Here is an 18,600-nt window from a genome sequence, read left to right as displayed (position 1 = left end):
ATATATTCCCATTCCGGCAATTCCTTCTTTTTAATTTTATGTACTTAATGCAAAAAGTATTTAGTAATATAATAAGGGTATTCAACCGGCGTCCTTGCATAGGGGTAGCGCATCTTCCCTGTGATCTGGGAGCCCCGGGTTCGAATCCCGGTTCGGGCGTGGTTGTTCTTCATCTGTGTTTATATCTGTGAGGTGTGTGAATGTGCCCCCCCCCCTGTAAAAAAGGGCTGTGCAAGTGAATGTGTGAGTTTCATCTTCATATGAGCTAGAAGTCAGACTTCTGCCTTCGGGTGTTGAGGTGTCTTTACTCTCATAAGCTATTGCACCCTCTTTCCGTGCTAACGTGGACGCGACGTCATCATCAATAGTATTTAGTAAGCATGGTAGTAATACAAATTGGTATTTTTGCAAATTATTTAATAATTTATATTTTTGAACAGCTGACAAGCATACAAGTGGCTTTATATTTGACGACGACTTTCTGATTCAGTTCCTGAGAGTCAAGAAATATAACATGGCTAAGGCTTTCTCTCAAATAAAGGCGTATATTACTCTAAGGAAGAAAAATCCACAAATATTTCTCAACCTTAGCTACGAATGGGTCGTGAGGACTTTGCAAGACAGAGCGCTAACTATCTTGCCTTATAGATGCCAAGACGGTTGTACAATCATCTTTATTGAACTTGGTAAGCATTTTTTCTCCCTCATCAATTCGAACTACTGTGAAATAAAATTTGTATTATTCATTTAAATAAAATTGAACTGCAGAATTGTTTTATAAACCCCAAACTACTATCTCTCTAAAAAAACTTGTCATGCCAGAGAACGCCTGCATGATATCGTCATGCAACAGTAAAGAAATATTAACTTTTGTCGTGAATTTAGCGTTTTTACAGAATCTATCTTGTCATTCATGACACGTGTTTTGGAGTTTAATCCCTGGTATTCTGTTAATAGTATTCGAAAATAGAATTTGTGCTTTAGACACGTTTACCTCAATCGATTGAAACAAAGGTTTGACACAACACTATACATATAGTCACAGAATTTCATCCCAATTGGATATACTTAAGTCATTCAGTTTTTAAATTATCGAGTTTTCATATTTCTGAAATGACAGACCGACAGATAGTTAACCCGTTGTTGGTTTTGTTTCAAACTTTGACAGGTAAAATATTACTTAAGTAACCATACCGGGGCCCTAATCCTCTTAAAAATAGGATCCTTACGCCTTCACACACTTAGCCCACCAATCTCTCCACTGCCGGAAACACTCCTGGGAGGCTTCTTTTGGAATGGTATTCATCTCCGTTGTCGGGTTCCGCATTATCTCTTCTCCTCCCTCAAAATGAGATCCTTCAACAGCATCTTCAATTTTAGATTTAAAAAAAATAATAGAAGTCGCAAGGAGCAATATCTGGAGAGTTGGGAGGTTGGGAGATGACTGGAATTCCGTGTTTTGCCAAGAAAGTCCGGATGAGGCAAGAAGTGTTCGTCAAGAAAGATCTGACGAATGAGTCGGAGAATTGTCATGATGCAAACGCCAGTTTTTCGTTGTCCAGAAGTCTGGTCTTTTGTGCCGAACTGCATCTCTTAATCGGCTTAGAGCTTACTGATAGTATTCTATTGTCACTTTTTGTCCCTTCGGTGCATATTCGTGATCGTCTCCAATGATGTGCGGCCATTTTTGAATCGGTTAAACCACTCCTTCACTTGTATTACCCCCGTAACAACGTCTCCAAACATTTGATGAATCTTGCGAATTGTTTAGCTTTGAGAATCACCAAGCTTTTGACAAAATTTGATGCAGTTCCTTTTCTCAACTCGTTAATCATCTTGAGAGACATAAAAAATCCGACGAACACTTATAACAACCTCACTCAGACAGCAGCTGACAGCTTGTCGAATACGGATTAAAAAAATTCAAGAATGCGCATTAAGTTGTCTTTTTCCATTATGCACTAGGCGCCGCACTAGCATCATGACCTTACGTAGGAAAACTCAAGGACGGATGCTTCTTAGACAGGCCCCGTATCTTATTCAACGAATTGATCAAACCTCTCGTAAGAGATAGAGTAAGTATACTGGAGTCCTAAATAACAAGTTGGTCAATCAGTATGCTAAAATTTGGTGAATAAGTGTTTAGACATTCGTGCTCTGTATTCTTTCCATAAAGGACTTGAAGGCTAATAAAAAGTTTCAAATGGATGTTAAGGCTTATTTCACATCACTGCCAACAACTTTCTTCGAAAATGGATCTATCCTGCTCCATTTATAAAACAATTATCTGAAACTTCATGTCGAAAAGTAAACATGAAACGTACTTCTCAGTAACCAATTCATTTTTTTCTTTTCACTTTATTTTTTTATGTCCCATTTTCGATTTTGGGGGAAAATAAACAACCTTTACAGTTTAGTTAGTATATTTTTTGCTGAGCTTTTCATAGCTTTATAATGTTTTTTTTTTTTTTTTTTTTTCAAATTTTTTTTCAGATAATTGGAATCCTGAAACATTGCCCATCGAACAAGTTAAAAAAGCATTTGTGATTTACCTTCTTCAATCCCTTCGAGAACCCATGTCACAAGTCAATGGTATCAAGGCAATTATTGATGTAAAAAGTAATCCTATAAGGCATGTGAGATACTGCACACCAAGTAACTTGCATCTTATCTACTATGGCATCCAGGTAAATACTCAGAGAATTTTTTTCTTTCATATTTTACAAATCATAATTTTTTTTATTATTCCCATAAGATGCTTCATAAATTAGTCTTTACTTAAAATATTTTTTAGAATATTTCATAAACTGCTAGATTGTATTGACATTTGACATAAATCTGTAATTCCAACGCAAAAATAAATTTCAATTTCAACCATCTTTTCCCTATTTATTTAGAAGTATCAGTTTATACACAAGAAACTAAAAGCGGATGTACTTAATTTAAACAAAAAAGAAATTAGAATTTTAATCTCAAATATCATAAAATAATAGTGTTGCCATTTTAAAAAGAACCATTTATTTTGTCACCGATGTTTTCACATTACTATTTCTGTTCGTTTCTAAATAAACCTCAAAAATTTATAAAATTATATCAATTCAGTACAAGACGCGAGATGCTCTTATTTAATTTCAAACTCAAATACGCAAACGAACTCGAAAATTTAAAGCTTTTAAAATAAAACTTTATAATATTTTTAATTAATTATATAGCGAAAACCGATTCCACAATTAAACTCATTATGCATTTCTTTAGGAAATGCATGGTAAAAATAAATTGCATCAGCCATTGCATAGCAAATTTTTAAAATAAATAATAATTTCAAAAAATAGTTTTTTTTAAAAAAATAATTTTTAAAAATATTTTTTAAAAAAAATAAATTTTAAAAAATTGATTGTATGGAATTAAAATCTGATACCACAAAACACGAGTTTTTAAAAGAACAGTTTTAAAACCTTGTGAAATTATTTCTCCGCGGTGATACACTCCAATATAATACCATACCATGCGATGATACCATATTTTTAACTAATTTTAAACTAATTAACTAATTTTTAACTAAATAAAAACATAAGTAAAATCTTCTAAACCATTTGTTAGTAAGAATCTATTCCTAAGAAATAACTACGATTCATATTTCATGGCTCTAGGTCTAACGATCTTCCCTTTAAATGTATTTGATCGATTTCTGTATCAAACAGTTTAGATACAGTAAATCAGTTTTAAAATATAACTTTTTTGCTGTTCACCTATTTTTGTTACTTCATCAACTATATATGCCAGAAATCAGATTGGAGCATAATAGAAAAAAAATTATGCATCACATTCAACATTATGTAATATATTGATTATTGCAAATACAGGGTGATTCAAAAGAAGAAACAAATTTTAAATGTTTGTTTGTAATGAATGACAACAGATAGAGACACATATTGTACATTACTAGACTTAGAAAATCTCGAAAATTTATTTATTTTTTCGTTTAACCTCGGTAAAATGGATGCAATGTTTCGTTTATGAAAAAAATTAAGATGCTTCATGAACATTATTCTGTATGCTGCAGTATACAAAGAGTAAGCCAATTTTTCCAAATGTAGCATGCATTTTCTATGTTCAAAAAAGGGCCATCTCATCATTAAAAATTTTTCAGATAGTATAAGAAATTTTTTAGAAAAAGGTTGTGTAGGCAAACGAAAAATTCTTCGCAGAATAATTGTCCTCGTATGGCAGGTGAAAATGTTTTGCATAAAACTTGCTTTCAGACGTCACCGTATGAAATTTACAAATGACATCTTGAATTTCTAAATCACCAATATAGTATTTGCTAAAAACATATGCTTTCTGCTCTTCAATATCTGTTAGATTAATTGTTAGACCATTGAATTCATTAATTATGGATCAACTACTTCATTTCTGACAAGAAATGGATAATGTGCCATTGTCTCATAATAAACAGAAATCAAGATAAATGTATGGAATAAAATTTGAACTTTCATCTATCGTTGATTAATTGTGGAAAGTTTGACCTTTCCTCTATTCAGTGAAAATTTGTGAAAACCTCGAACTTTTGTCTATCATTGATTAACTTTGACCTTTCATCTATTCAGAGATGATCGTGAAAACTTTGTACTTTTATCTATTCAGTAATGATGGTGAAAACGTTGAACTTTTATCTATCATTGATTAACTTTGACCTTTCATCTATTCAGAGATGATCGTGAAAACGTTGAACTTCTATCTATTCAGTAATGATGGTGAAAACGTTGAACTTTCATCTATCATTGATTAATTGTAAAAACTTTGGCCTTTCACATATTTAGTGATGATTGTGAAAGCGTTGAACTTTAATCTATCATTGATGAATTGTGAAAACTTTGACCTTTCATACATTCAGTGATGACCGTGAAAACGTTGAACTTTCATTTATTCAGTGATGATTGTGAAAACGTTGAACTTTAATCTATCATTGATGAATTGTGAAAACTTTGACCTTTCAGACATTCAGTGATGACCGTGAAAACGTTGAACTTTCATTTATTCAGTGATGATTGTGAAAACGTTGAACTTTAATCTATCATTGATGAATTGTGAAAACTTTGACCTTTCATACATTCAGTGATGACCGTGAAAACGTTGAACTTTCATTTATTCAGTGATGATTGTGAAAACGTTGAACTTTAATCTATCATTGATGAATTGTGAAAACTTTGACCTTTCAGACATTCAGTGATGACCGTGAAAACGTTGAACTTTCATTTATTCAGTGATGATTGTGAAAACGTTGAACTTTAATCTATCATTGATGAATTGTGAAAACTTTGACCTTTCATACATTCAGTGATGACCGTGAAAACGTTGAACTTTCATTTATTCAGTGATGATTGTGAAAACGTTGAACTTTAATCTATCATTTATGAATTGTGAAAACTTTGACCTTTAATCTATCATCGATGAATTGTGAAAAATATTGCATTTAATCTATCAGTGATGACTTGTTACTAATCTATCAGTGATGATTTGTTACTAATCTATCAGTGATGTCACTCTTTTTTGTCATTCATTAGAAATAAATGTTTTCAATTTGCTACTTCCTTTTGAATTACCTCGTATATTGTTAATTTAAAAAAGAGCCTTTAAATTATACTAATTTTTGATTCAATGATCTTTCCAGGAAGTTTGTCCCAGCAGGTATAAGGAAGTTCATATAGTAAATGATTCATTAGCATTTAAAGCTGCCTGGTTCATTATTAGACCATTTCTATCAGAAAAGATAAGGAAAAGGGTGAGTATTTTATTGTGTTTATTGCTTTTAATATCTCAGAATGCAATACAGGATAATTACAAATTAATCATCGGACTTAAATTCATATATTTCAACAAGTTTAAAATTTTTGACAACAGGAAATCCCTTACAAAAAAAAGAATATATTAACCTTCTTTTGGAATAATTATGCCCGTATGTATTTATCCAATGAACCCCAAGGAGGATGTAGTATGTTATTTTCACCTATCTGCATTTATTCTGAAACTGTACATGATACATTTTGAGGTGTAATACAGGATTCAAAACCTTCCAATCATATCAGTGTTAAATAATAAATTCATAAATAATGTGATTTATTGATTTTTATGGTACATGCTGAAAACAGTCTGTAATTCTCTTCACAGCATCTTGTAAGCCATTTAATTGTCTTCATTCACGTAAAAAATCCACGTCCTTGAATTGACGAAATAGTAGACTATTTTTCTTGTCCAACATTAATGTTTCATATTTTTTCGGAACAAGCAATGCAGATTTTGCATTTTTTTAAACACAAAAAAAAGTCTTATCTTCGTTTATTTCCATTTTGAGAAACGCAATGTCGAAAATAAATCCTTTTTTTTAACTGTTCAATACTCAAATGGGGTCATTCTGATAGGTGTCTCAGGTAGAAAATTGAAAACAAAGGCGGGGGACACCTGTTTGTTTATCTTCCGATAAGTGCAGACAGGAAAATTCTTATTTTCAAGTTGCATCAGTTCAGAATGAAATATTTGTTTTATGCAACGTGTGACTTGCAACGAATAACGAATATTCCAGATAAAGCTAGAGAACTAAAAACAACGAATAACGAATTGCTCCAGATACGGCTCGAGAACACATGACTATACTTCTACTGAAATGAAGATCCTTTCGTCAACTAGTATGATGGCCACCATCATATAGCATTGTAAGTTATCACTAAAATCAGAGGTAGTGGTCTTCCTCAAACTTTCTCGCATGCTCTCAAATAAACTTATGCCAAAGAATGCCTAACATAGCATTGGCGCACAATAGTTACGGAATATTAACTTTTGGTGTGAATTCAGCCTTTTCATTGAAAATATCGTCTCATCCTTGGCGAGGATTTTGGCGGTAATCCCTGGCATATCTTTAATAATATCCGAAAATCGAAACTGTGCTTTAGATGCGTTATTCTCTATCGATTGAAACAAAGATTTGACATAAAACTGCATCAGTAGTCACAAAATCCCATACCAAATTTGATATATTAAAGTAATTGCGTTTTATAATTATCGCCTTTACATCTTTGTGAAAGTACAGACAATCAACCCGTTGTTGGATTTGGCCCAAAGTTTGACAGGTGACTACACTGTAGGTGTGTGGCGGATGGTTATGGGCGAGGATAGAACCTGGGACCTTGTGGTTCGCAGTTCAGTAACATAACCATGATACAAAAGCAATTGCCTGTGTTTCGTAGCTGTTAACTGGCTTATAAGCTCTTCACTACAGGCTCTCCCTTCAGTGAGTCGGAGGTGAGACGAACGATATGGCTGTTAAGTGGTGATGTATTAGCTGTTGCTTCTAATGCGCCTGTACCCATTTGAGCATTTGAGTAGCGCCAAGCGTGTGTGGGTGAGTGGTTGCTGTTGCGTCAAGTGAGTCTGACGGCTTTGTGTTGCTGCGGCCTTTTTTTGTGTTGCTGCGTCAAGTGAGTATGACGACTTTGGGTTGCTGTGGGTCGATGGCGCCACAACAGCTGTTCGAAGGTTGAAGGTTCATCGTCCGAGATCACCGTGGCGGATGGTTATGGGCGAGGATGGAATCTGGGACCTTGTGGTTTGCAGTCCAGTAACATGACCATGATACAAAAGCAATTGCCCGTGTTTCGTAGCTGTTAACTGGCTTATAAGCTCTTCAACACCACAGGTGTTAAATTTGCATACCGAATCTCAATTATCTAGCTCCCGTCGTTTTGTAGTTATCGCGTTAACTTATATTCGAACAGCCGGACAGACAAACTTCCTCTCAGCAGATTTCACTCAAAATTTGACATAAATCTGTAAATTTGCTATAAAGATCGTATACCAAATTTCAAACGCCGTTTTTGAGTTATCTTTGTCATAGAGTGACAGACGGACATTTTTCAAAAGTGAGTTTTCCGAACTCAAGGAGTCTAAAACGTGGACTTTCATTAAAGTCTCGAGTTCGAATTTTTTTGCGATAAATGTACTTTCTCAATATTACGTATATAAGAAAGTTTAAAAAAATGAAAGTTGACTAATATTTTGAGACAAAATCGTATTTTTGAATCTAAGTCATTCTTATACGTATAATGCCATTTTATCACAATCCTCCCCCCCCCCCGTTTATAGCTTCAAATCTCAGGTAATTTTAATTTTCTTCTTTTTAAATATTTATAATAATTCTCAATTTCCATTAAGAAATTTTCAATAGTTTTATGATTTAATATTGTAGAATAAACAATTTTTACTTTCATATGCTTAAAAAATAAATGAAGAAAGTATTGTCGTCATTTAAAAGAATCGATGTTCAATTTTAGATGTTTTAGAGTTCTTTTAATCTGAAAGCATCCATTTTTGAAAAAATTCCAAAACATATGAGAATTGTGAAACTCAAAAAATGTGAGATATGATTGATAGAATTTAAATAGAATTTTGGGTAAGAGATCCAATCTTATATGAAATCTTTTGATTCCCATTTTGCATATGGAAACAATAATTCAGAAATACAACAAACTACACAGTGAAAAACTATCAGAAATCGATATGCATAACACGTATCTAAAATTTTCAATATGTATTTTAAACAAAATGTATTATAAAGAATAATTTTTTCTTATATAAATAACAATTCTATTTAAATTCTATTGTTAGTTATATTTCAAAGAGTTTTATTTTTTAAAAAAATTTATAATTTTGCTCGTAAAAGTGCAATTTGTAATGCATTTCTCCTAAGGTGCTAGAGTTTTGAAATTTTGTACATATGTGTAATAACTCGATGTTAATACTCCTTTATAATATTTGATCTGTTCATTGATTATTTCCTTTAATTTGGAGATTATGATTCCAGAACCGTGTTATTACATGCTAGTAAATCTCAATATATATATATATATATATATATATATATATATATATATATATATATATATATATATATATATATATATATATACAAAAGTATTAGAATCAAGTTAATATATATATATATATATATATATGTATATATGTATATATGAATATATGAATGTATATAATATGTATATATTCATATATATATATATATTCATATATATATATATATATATATATATATATATATATATATATATATATATATATATATATATATATTGAATGGATGAGAAATGAAATCAATGACTAAAAAAAAGAAAATAATTAATAATATTTATTTTTCTTTTACTAATAAAATTTTTTTTATTCAAACTACTTTTTTCAATAATTATTCCAGATATTCTCATCATATATTTAATTTATGTTATTTAAATTAGTTTTTTATATTTAAATGCATTTCATAAGTTTATTTTGCTTTTTACTCATATAGAAAGTCTGGAAAAAGTATTATAATCGTCTAAACATTCGACGAATCTCCACGTTTCAAACCTGCCTGAGTTAGAAAAACACATTTTCGCCTTGTATTTATCCGTAAACACGATCATTCAATAACTCTATGAGCTAGACGGATGAAATTTGGTTTTTGAATTTTAGACCAAATTTACAGATTACAGTTCTGAAATAAATTCAGATGAAGTCTGTCTGTCGGTTTGGTTTCTTGAGGACAAATGAACTCGGTAACTACAAAGCCTAAAGAGTTAGATAAACAAAATGTGACACACCACTTTAGCATTTAAAAATGTTTACTTTTATTAAAATTTAAACCAAACCTATCTTTTTGTGCTTGCACATGCATGTAAACGCGATGACAAATTAATGGAATTTGGTATGTGATCATGTGACTTCAGTAGTAGTAATGTGTCAAATTTTCATGTCAATTGATCAGAATAAAGGCATCCTAAATACTTATACATTTGATAAATTCAATAAAAAGGCTAGATGAATGCCAAAAATCTGTATTTCGCAACTGTTATTCGCTAACGTCATGTAAGGCATTCGCGGTTCTACCTAACTTCTACAATTTCATCCAGTAGAAGGGGGAGGAGAGGGCTAAGACCTTTATTGGAGAGTATGCGATAAAGTTTCAGGGAGACTATTCCAGCTGATTAATAATAGGAAAGTGAAAGACAAACTAGGAACAACAAACAGCTTGATATGATTGATAGAAAAGTCACTGAATCTTGCAATAACATTCGAATTGTTATTTCTAATTATTATTTTCCAAGAAAAGGTAAATATTACTACAGTATTCAGAAATAATTCACTAAAAGAAAACAACAACAGATTAATGACGGAAAAGTTCTTTCATTCTTGATAAATAGTTATTTACGGGATAGCTGTTTTGAAGTATTTTATTTGTGAGACGTTTATTATGTCTAACAATTTTATTTTTATTGGTTAAAGAGGTAAAAATATAACAGGAATAATTGGTCATTAACGATGATTTTGTCCTGTAAACAACTTCGTTTTCAATTAAGGAGTTCTGAATGTCTCAAGAAATATTTGTGTTGACGCTTTATAAGCCAGATAACAGCTTCAAGACATGAGTAATTACTTTTGTCTTGTGGTCTTGTTATTCGGCTGCGAACCATCAGTTTGCGAGTTCGGTCCTCGCTATCGCCAATAGCAACATATCCATAAAATAGAAAAAATAAATGTTTTATTAGCTGTTCACATCCTGTCTTTGTCTTATATTGAGTTAAGGGTACAATGGACTTTGAAAATAAAATTTCTTATTTTCGGACATATTATTTTGAAATTTTTATGACAATTTTATTACATCAGTTTGATGATGTTAAAAAATGTTCATCAAAATTCATTGGTAATTTTTATGGTAAATATTAAAAAAAAAATTTTTTAATATAAAATGTCAAATTGTTTCATGCGTATTAAAATAATAAATAAATCTATTTTTTCAGATATTTTAATTCTATACAATAGTCTGCATGTTTAATTTTATTGAAAATACAATTTTTACTTCAAAACCTTGAATTATTTAACAATTTTTGAAATAAAAAAAACACCTTGTAGTATTTATTGCTCGAGATCTTCAGTAAAAAAATTCTAAAATTCATAAATGATCTGTTCATACAAAATTATATTGTTATATGCTTATACAGAATAGAAAAACCGTTTCAAGGTTGTAACTAAAAACTTAGACTCCTATGGAGTATTTTAAAACTTCAGTCAGCACTTGAAGAAAAACGCAGCTGTGTCATACTGCAGTTGTCTAAATGTAAAAAATGAGAATATATACTAATATCAATAAAAAAACTCTTAACATTCAGCAAACGAATAAGCATATCAAAATAATTATTTTTGCAAACGATTACTCTCAATCTAATTGTTCCTAAAAGATGGCAGTTTGAGTCGATTTTTCGCATTCTCATTTTCCATTGTACCCTTAAAAAGTAATCATAAATAAAGTAAGCTATTTGGAGACGATTCACGAGGTATTATTTTTCAAACCATTCAGACAAAGGGAAAATGGTTTATAAAGAATATCATCATTCAAGTTTTCATTACAATGTTCGATAGTAGCACTTCAAGTCTATTTTACGAAGAGATTAAATAAAGGACCATTTTATGCTGTTGACTAAAATTTAATAGATATTTTCAAAAATGAACAAGTTCTGAGAGGTTACATTTCAGTTTTTAATTTTTAATTGAATTTTTATACATTCGCTTGCTGAATTTAAATTTAAAATCTTATTTTTTACAACTTCAATTCTTTTATTTCATTTATTTGCTTAAAAAATATGTTGAATATGTATGTAAAATTTGTTCTTTTAGAAACATAGTTTTTTTCTCTGAAGGATAACATAAATAATCAAGACTGATTTCGAACACGCTTCGATTTATCTCTGTGACATTAGTGAGTAATTAGTTAGAGATCGAGTTCTTCATTTTCTGCTTTCTCATTATTTGTACATAACATCTATGTATTTCCGATTGAAGGTATGTTTACTCTAAGTCAGTTGTAAATTTCCAGTCCGCATGCGCTGAAAGAGCGGACAATAGCAAGTTCTTGACTCGATGGGACAAGTACTTGCTACTGTACAGTTTTTCTGCATGCATGGTCTTACTGGATGGATTGTAGCTGGCTGAATGTAAATGGCTGTAGCTACTTACTTTAGCCAATTATAAGATTTCATCAAGATTACGCATGCGTAGAAGAAATATTGAGGGTCTCCTCGAAATGAGGATGAGATGCTTCCGGCATGGTGGTTGGATCTCGCCACCCTGGAGGGTACACTACTAGGTGGGGGATCTGCCTCCTCCCATCGATGACGGGACGTTCTTCCTTCGGGGAGGGTTGTACCGTGGCCGGTGACGGCCCTTAGAACTCAACCACAGTTCCCGCCAATTGCTGTTGCGGCGGTCCGGTCATTCAGTTTTATGGTTTAAATCCGTGTGCCTTCGGGCGGGTCGGAGAGTTAGATGGTTGCACATATGTTGAAAGAGCAGACAAAAGCAAATGTTTGCCTCGACGGGGCAAGCAGTTTTTGTTGTACAGTTTCTGCGCATGCGTGGTCTTATTGGATGTATTACAGCTGGCTGAATGAAGCCCTACTTCACTGCAGCTATAAGAGGAAGGCATTATAACTTTTTTCCACTTTGTTGTGCACTCTCCTTTAAGAAACAATAAATCAAATCGCGTTTCATCACAGGCCATATTTATATTTTTGCACACATTTATAATTTTGACTATTTCTAAATATATTCACAGCGTTATATCATGATTAATATTAATAAATGCAGAATGTTATCGTGTGTCTATCAATATGAGTGTTGTGCAGTGATGTAATATCCTTTTATTTTGTTTAAAAATATTCACATCAATAGGGAACATAAGTCTTTTTCAAATGACACGTCAACATAAATTGTCAGTTGAAAAGATACGGTGAATAATAATTTTTATAATTAACATAATTTTTATTTCAAAAGACAAATTGTAAATGTAAAAATAAGTATAACTATTAAATAATGTTTTCGTGTTAAAATATCTAACAAATACGAATCAAACATGTAACCATGAATTGTTTTTACATCTTTATCCATTTTATTGCTCTTATTCAATCAGTAACCTTACTTCTGTCTTTGGTGTTAGAAATGGGAATAGTTCCCTACGTTGCTCTTACCTTAGTATTAAGATCTTCATTATTTTATCATTTAATTATGATGATCATAATTAATACCTTTATTAATTATGATCATACCATAATTATGATTTTATTACGATCATCATTATTTTTCTATTAATAATTATTAGTTATTTTCTGAATATTTTTGAAAAAGTTGAAGAAATTTTTGCTTTGTTAAAAAAGGTAGTACATAATATCAATTTCATGACATATTCTTAAACAACTTTTTAGAATCTAATTAACTTTTTATTATCTTGTTACAATAGAATATTTTAAAACAGCAATATTTGCCTATTATAATGAGGTGTCTATTTTGTCATAGGGAATAAAAAAAACGTGAAATACTGAATGTTGGAACTGAAGCTGTAATATTATTTAATGAATGCTGATAGAATTTTAGAATGGCAAATTTCATTTTTTATGTATAGGATATTGTTCTACAGTTGTGGTCCAACAACTAATCTCTATATCATTGGAGATAGGCATATATTTCCAGTTTTAAAAACACCTTGTGGTAGAATGTAGATTATTCTGATCCGTGCAGATGGAAGCAACAGAACATTTGTTTCCAAGAATATTTCTTTTAATAATCATATTCACACTAAACAAACACAAACACAAAGACAAGACATTCATGCGCGCAGCTTAACAAAACAACATATCATCTCATTTTTATTACCATCGTAATGCACTATGGGATGGCATATGGGTTGGCCTAATCAGGCATCGCCATCTAGTATCCAAAAGAGAAGATAACAGTAATGCAACTGCTACATCCTCCCCCTACAGCGTCTAAGACCTCTAGGCGATGTGGTGTGATTTTGGATATTTTTCTACTTAGATAGAAAAGCCATTTTTAATTATTGAAATGAGATAGGAAGTTAAGCAAGAAAACTTGAATATGAAGGATCAGTTACACACGTAGCCTCTGTTTTGAATATACTAAAAAATAAATAAATAAAGTAGGCAGAACACAACTTATTTAAATCTCCAATATTTTTAAGGATGCAAAATAATAATAATAATAATAATTCAGGTGGGAGATAGATATATTTTGAGCAATGGGAAAAAATATTTATGTTCAAAACAACTTTATGCGTTTATATTTTTTAGATGAAAGCAACACATAAAGACAGAAATTAAATTCAAATTATTGCAATTGTTAATTTTAACTGGAAGTATATGTACATACTTAATAAAAGAAAAGCAGATATACCAAACAATTGCAAGTAAATTTGTATAACAACAGAAAAAGAATTAATTTTCAGAATTCTTAACTATAAAAATAAAATTCTGAGAATCAGAGATAAAATTGGACATTTTATACGATTAAAAGATGGCATATTCTGAATTACTCTAAAAATAAAATAAAAACATCAGCACAGTTCTTTCATAATACCAAAATACCATGCAGCTGCAAAAAAGAAAACATCCAGTACTTGTTTAGAATTATCACTTTGGTTGTGGCTGAGATTATGAATACTTAATGAGACTTGGCGCATCGCTCAAGGGCACATAATATGCTATGAAACGAGAACAAACAGTTTTGGTTTCTGTTCGCAAACTTACCAACCAAAAAAATATATCAAGTAAAATAAATTAATTCGTGCTTGAATAAAATACAGAAACACAACAACTTGAAAATAAACACATAGAATACCTTAATATTTAAAAGATATGTTCTTACGCATTTCCAATGATTGAGATCAAATAACAAAATAATACAGATATTTCAATATATAAACTTGCAACGATGAATATGCTATGAAAATAGAAATAACTTAGAAATTATTTAATATTAAATAGTATGAAAACATTTCACAGAAGAATCTTGGTGTATTCAAACATGAAGAAAGGTTGTATTTCAACGAAAAAAATGCTGGATGCCATTGAAGTTAAACAACAAAAAATGCAGAAGTGTTATGACACTTGTCTGAGAACAGATATAGACAGGCACGATCAACACAAAAGTGATAAATTTTTTCATGTTGTAAATTTGAAAAACACACACACATTCTTCACTGGATGCAGACTGGAATGCAGATTTTTGTTGGAGATGCAAAATAATAAATTATTCTCGGTACAGAAGCCGACGTCCCGTACAAAGTTAGGATTTTAAACTGAATACTGAAGTATTCCTTAGGACATCGAAGAAGCCAAGATGATAGACGCTGATTCATTTTTGAGGACTGATGTCTGGAACACAATGATGGACCATTCTCGCTATGAGAAAATGACATGTGTCAGGACGACACGTTCTCGGGATGTGAGAAATGACGACATGTGTCGGGACGACACGTTTCCTAATTTGCTGGGGGCTGGGAAAATTTTCCAGCGATTGTCGGGACGACTTCACTTAAGTTTCATCATTTCATTGGAACACAATGATGAACCATTCCCGGGATAGGAAAAATGTTGACATGTGTCAGGATGACACATTCTTTTAATGAGAAAAATGATGACACTCAGAAATTCTTTTTCGTTGGGCGCCAATGTGTTGGCGGGAAAAGTTTCTTCTGATCGTCGGGACGACTTCACTCTCGTTTCATAATTTCCATTAGAAATTCTTTTTCATTGGGCGCCAATGTGGTAGCGGAAAAATTTTCTTGTGATCGTCGGGACGACTTCACTTTCGTTTTTTCAGAAATTCTTTTCCATTGGGCACCAATGTGGTGGAATGTGGATTATTATGAACCGTGCAGATGGAAGCAACAGGCCATATGTTTTCAGGAACATTTCTTTTAATAATCACATTCACACTAAACAAACACAAACTCAAAGACAAGACAAGACATTAACGCTCGCAGCTTAACATAACAGCATATCATCTCATTTTTATTACCATCGCAATGCACTATGGGATTGCATATGGGATGGCCTAATCAAGCATCGCCATTTAGTATCCAAAAGAAAGGATAAGAGTAATGCAATTGCTACAACCTTTAAATAACAAAATGACTAATAATATTAAACAACATGAATTTTTTTTAAATTTTTGCTGCTTGAGTCAATAAATATACAGCTAAAAAATTATGAAAACTAATTTTTATAAAAAAAATCCTTCGTTAATATTGACTATATTTTATGAGTCTTAGTAAAATGCTTTTGATTTTTAGTTATAAGTTATCTTTCAAACTCAAATATTTTAACATTATTAATACAAAGGATCCCAAATATTCGCTTAGAGAAACTACAACGGGAACCCTAGACGCCTGGAAAACATTTCTCCCTCTTTCGTTGTTATTGATTGAATACCACAGACGCATGCTCCGTTCATTAGATACATTTGACCAATCGGTTTGGAGGACACAGATGTTTTCTGAAAACTTTCAAAAGATGCCAGAGCATTCGTTTGATTCAGGGTCATCACTTAACTGGGATCCTCTTCTGTATATTATTTCTTTAAGAACACAGACTGCCATTGCGGTTTTTTAAGTCGTAAGGCATTTTTCTTTTATTTGAAAGAGAAACTCAATCATCCCTTTATTTTGAGGTATTTTCATGATCTTAGAAATGAGGGGGTTTCGTTTCGTTTCCTCTTCTGCAAAAACTGCATCATAGTCCATTGGTTTAGCGTTCCTAATCCCGACAATGCCAGGACCGATTGGAGATATGTGTTGCATTCAAGGAGATTTCTTTAAAGGAAATCAATGTAACAAAGTACTATAAGCATTATATAGTATATTTTTTAAAGTAGTTAATAGTATATCTTATGAATATATCAAAAATTGACTACTCCAACCCACCCTGCGGCACATGAAAAAAAAAAAAACTGACTAACCGGACCACTGCGATAGCAACACTGGTGGGAACTGTGGTTGAGTCCTAAAGGACATTACCGGTCACGGTACAACCCTTCCCACGGGAAGTACGTTCCATAATCGGGGAGACCTTTTTCTACCTACCAGAGTGGCGAGTACCAACCACAAAAATCGGAAGCTTCTGATATTCAGGTTTATTAAAATTGAACAAATTAATTAATTGCTCTTGTATCTGCAAAGAAACACTGCTTTTTAATTTTTTTAACAATATATGAAGAAAACTCATTATTACAAAGAATATATATATATTTTTTATGAACTTTCACTTTCATATGTATAAATAAATATGAATGAAAAAAAAATGTGAAACCAAACATTAATTACTCGTTATTATTTTTTTGTTTCTGTTTTTAGGTAAATTTCCACAAGAGTTCAGAAACTTTACTTAACTTCTTCCCGAAGGCAATTCTGCCTAAGCATTTTGGAGGTGACCTTGAAAATTATCAAGTATGGGATTGGTTGAAGAAAGTGACGACACCAGAGAAGCTTGCAACCATTGGTGGAATAAAAAATTGGCCTTCTCAAAACGACAGACGTCGATCTACATGAAGAACGATAATATTAGGCTTATCATCTATCTTTTCCTTACTTCTGTACATTTTAAGAAATTCATGATAATATTTTAAAGCTTTATTATGCAGTGTGCTGTAAATTTATGTTCTTGAAAAGACAGTTGTAGAACAACTTTGTAAAGAAGATTAAGGTTATTTAGTTCCAATCACCAGATGTTCTTTGAAATTGAGTTGTTTCTAGCATTTTATTAACGGACATAATAACGTTTATCAGAAGAATTTTCAAGTTAGCAATAATAAGTACTTCGATCGTTAATAAGGAACTACAATAGATAAATGAACATTCAATAGTTCGAAGACCACTGTGTTAATAGTTAACTGATAATTTAATGATTTTAAATATTTATAAATAATATTTTTCATTAGTTCTCTTTAACATAAATAAGAAAAGAAAAGAAAGGATGGTAGACTTTGGTGAGCCTCAGAGATAAAATGGAACCAAAGAATTTGGAATTTTAAAAACATTTTTTTCATTTTGGCATTCCTTGGTTTGGAGTACATTTTATGTAGATTCATTCTTATGTGATATTCACTGAAATGTCTAAATGTTTGTGTAAATAAGTGTAAGATAAATGTTGAGAAAATAATTATGTGATGCTTATGTCTTTCAAAGTAATTAGTATTTGCCATGACATTTAATCTTTCGCTGCCATGTTAGGCTTAAAATGCCTCTTCTGTAAAACAGAGTGTATGTTTTTAGTATAAAGAATTTCGTCATTACTTTGTCTTTTGTTTACTGCTTCTTGTGTAAACATTTACTTTTATTTGGTATTCACGAACCATTTAAGTGGTTATATAAATGGTTTTTTAAAATTTAATTATGTGATATTGATTTCTTTTGTGCCAGTTGAAAATATTAGATTTATTACCATATACTTTCTTTAAATTCAAAATCCATCATTTGCACAACGCATGATTGCCTTAAGTATAATAATTTATCTAAACGAGATTTTGAACTCCATATAAATCATTTATGATAATATTTGTTTCACTAAAACTATCATCTTTCAATTGGAAAATTTCAAATAGTGCCACTAAACAGACAATGTAAACAATAATTCAAAGCAAATAGTGCTACAAAAGTTGACACCAAACTTGAAATAGTTTATAAAACGAAACTTACTATATTAGGTATTTCACCCT

General features: G+C 31.4%; 1 protein-coding gene across 4 annotated transcripts in view; it reads left to right on the top strand.

Annotated features, from left to right (window-relative positions):
* Nucleotides 1-18,177, top strand: part of LOC129976446 (alpha-tocopherol transfer protein-like) — a 96,023-nt gene extending 77,846 nt beyond the window's left edge. For all 4 annotated transcript variants that reach the window (XM_056090025.1, XM_056090024.1, XM_056090026.1 and 1 more), the window contains exons 3-6: nt 441-686; nt 2,494-2,687; nt 5,672-5,782; nt 17,240-18,177. In XM_056090025.1, the coding sequence (XP_055946000.1) occupies nt 441-686; nt 2,494-2,687; nt 5,672-5,782; nt 17,240-17,434 (746 nt within the window). In that variant the 3' untranslated portion in view covers nt 17,435-18,177. The remainder of the gene's footprint in view (nt 1-440; nt 687-2,493; nt 2,688-5,671; nt 5,783-17,239) is intronic.
* Nucleotides 18,178-18,600: the final 423 nt, after the last annotated feature.

This window comes from Argiope bruennichi, chromosome 7 (genome assembly GCF_947563725.1).
Source record: "Argiope bruennichi chromosome 7, qqArgBrue1.1, whole genome shotgun sequence".
In the NCBI taxonomy this organism is placed as follows: domain Eukaryota; kingdom Metazoa; phylum Arthropoda; class Arachnida; order Araneae; family Araneidae; genus Argiope; species Argiope bruennichi.
The sequence above is the reverse complement of the archived record's forward strand: the minus strand, read 5'-3'. Positions and strand labels throughout refer to the sequence as shown.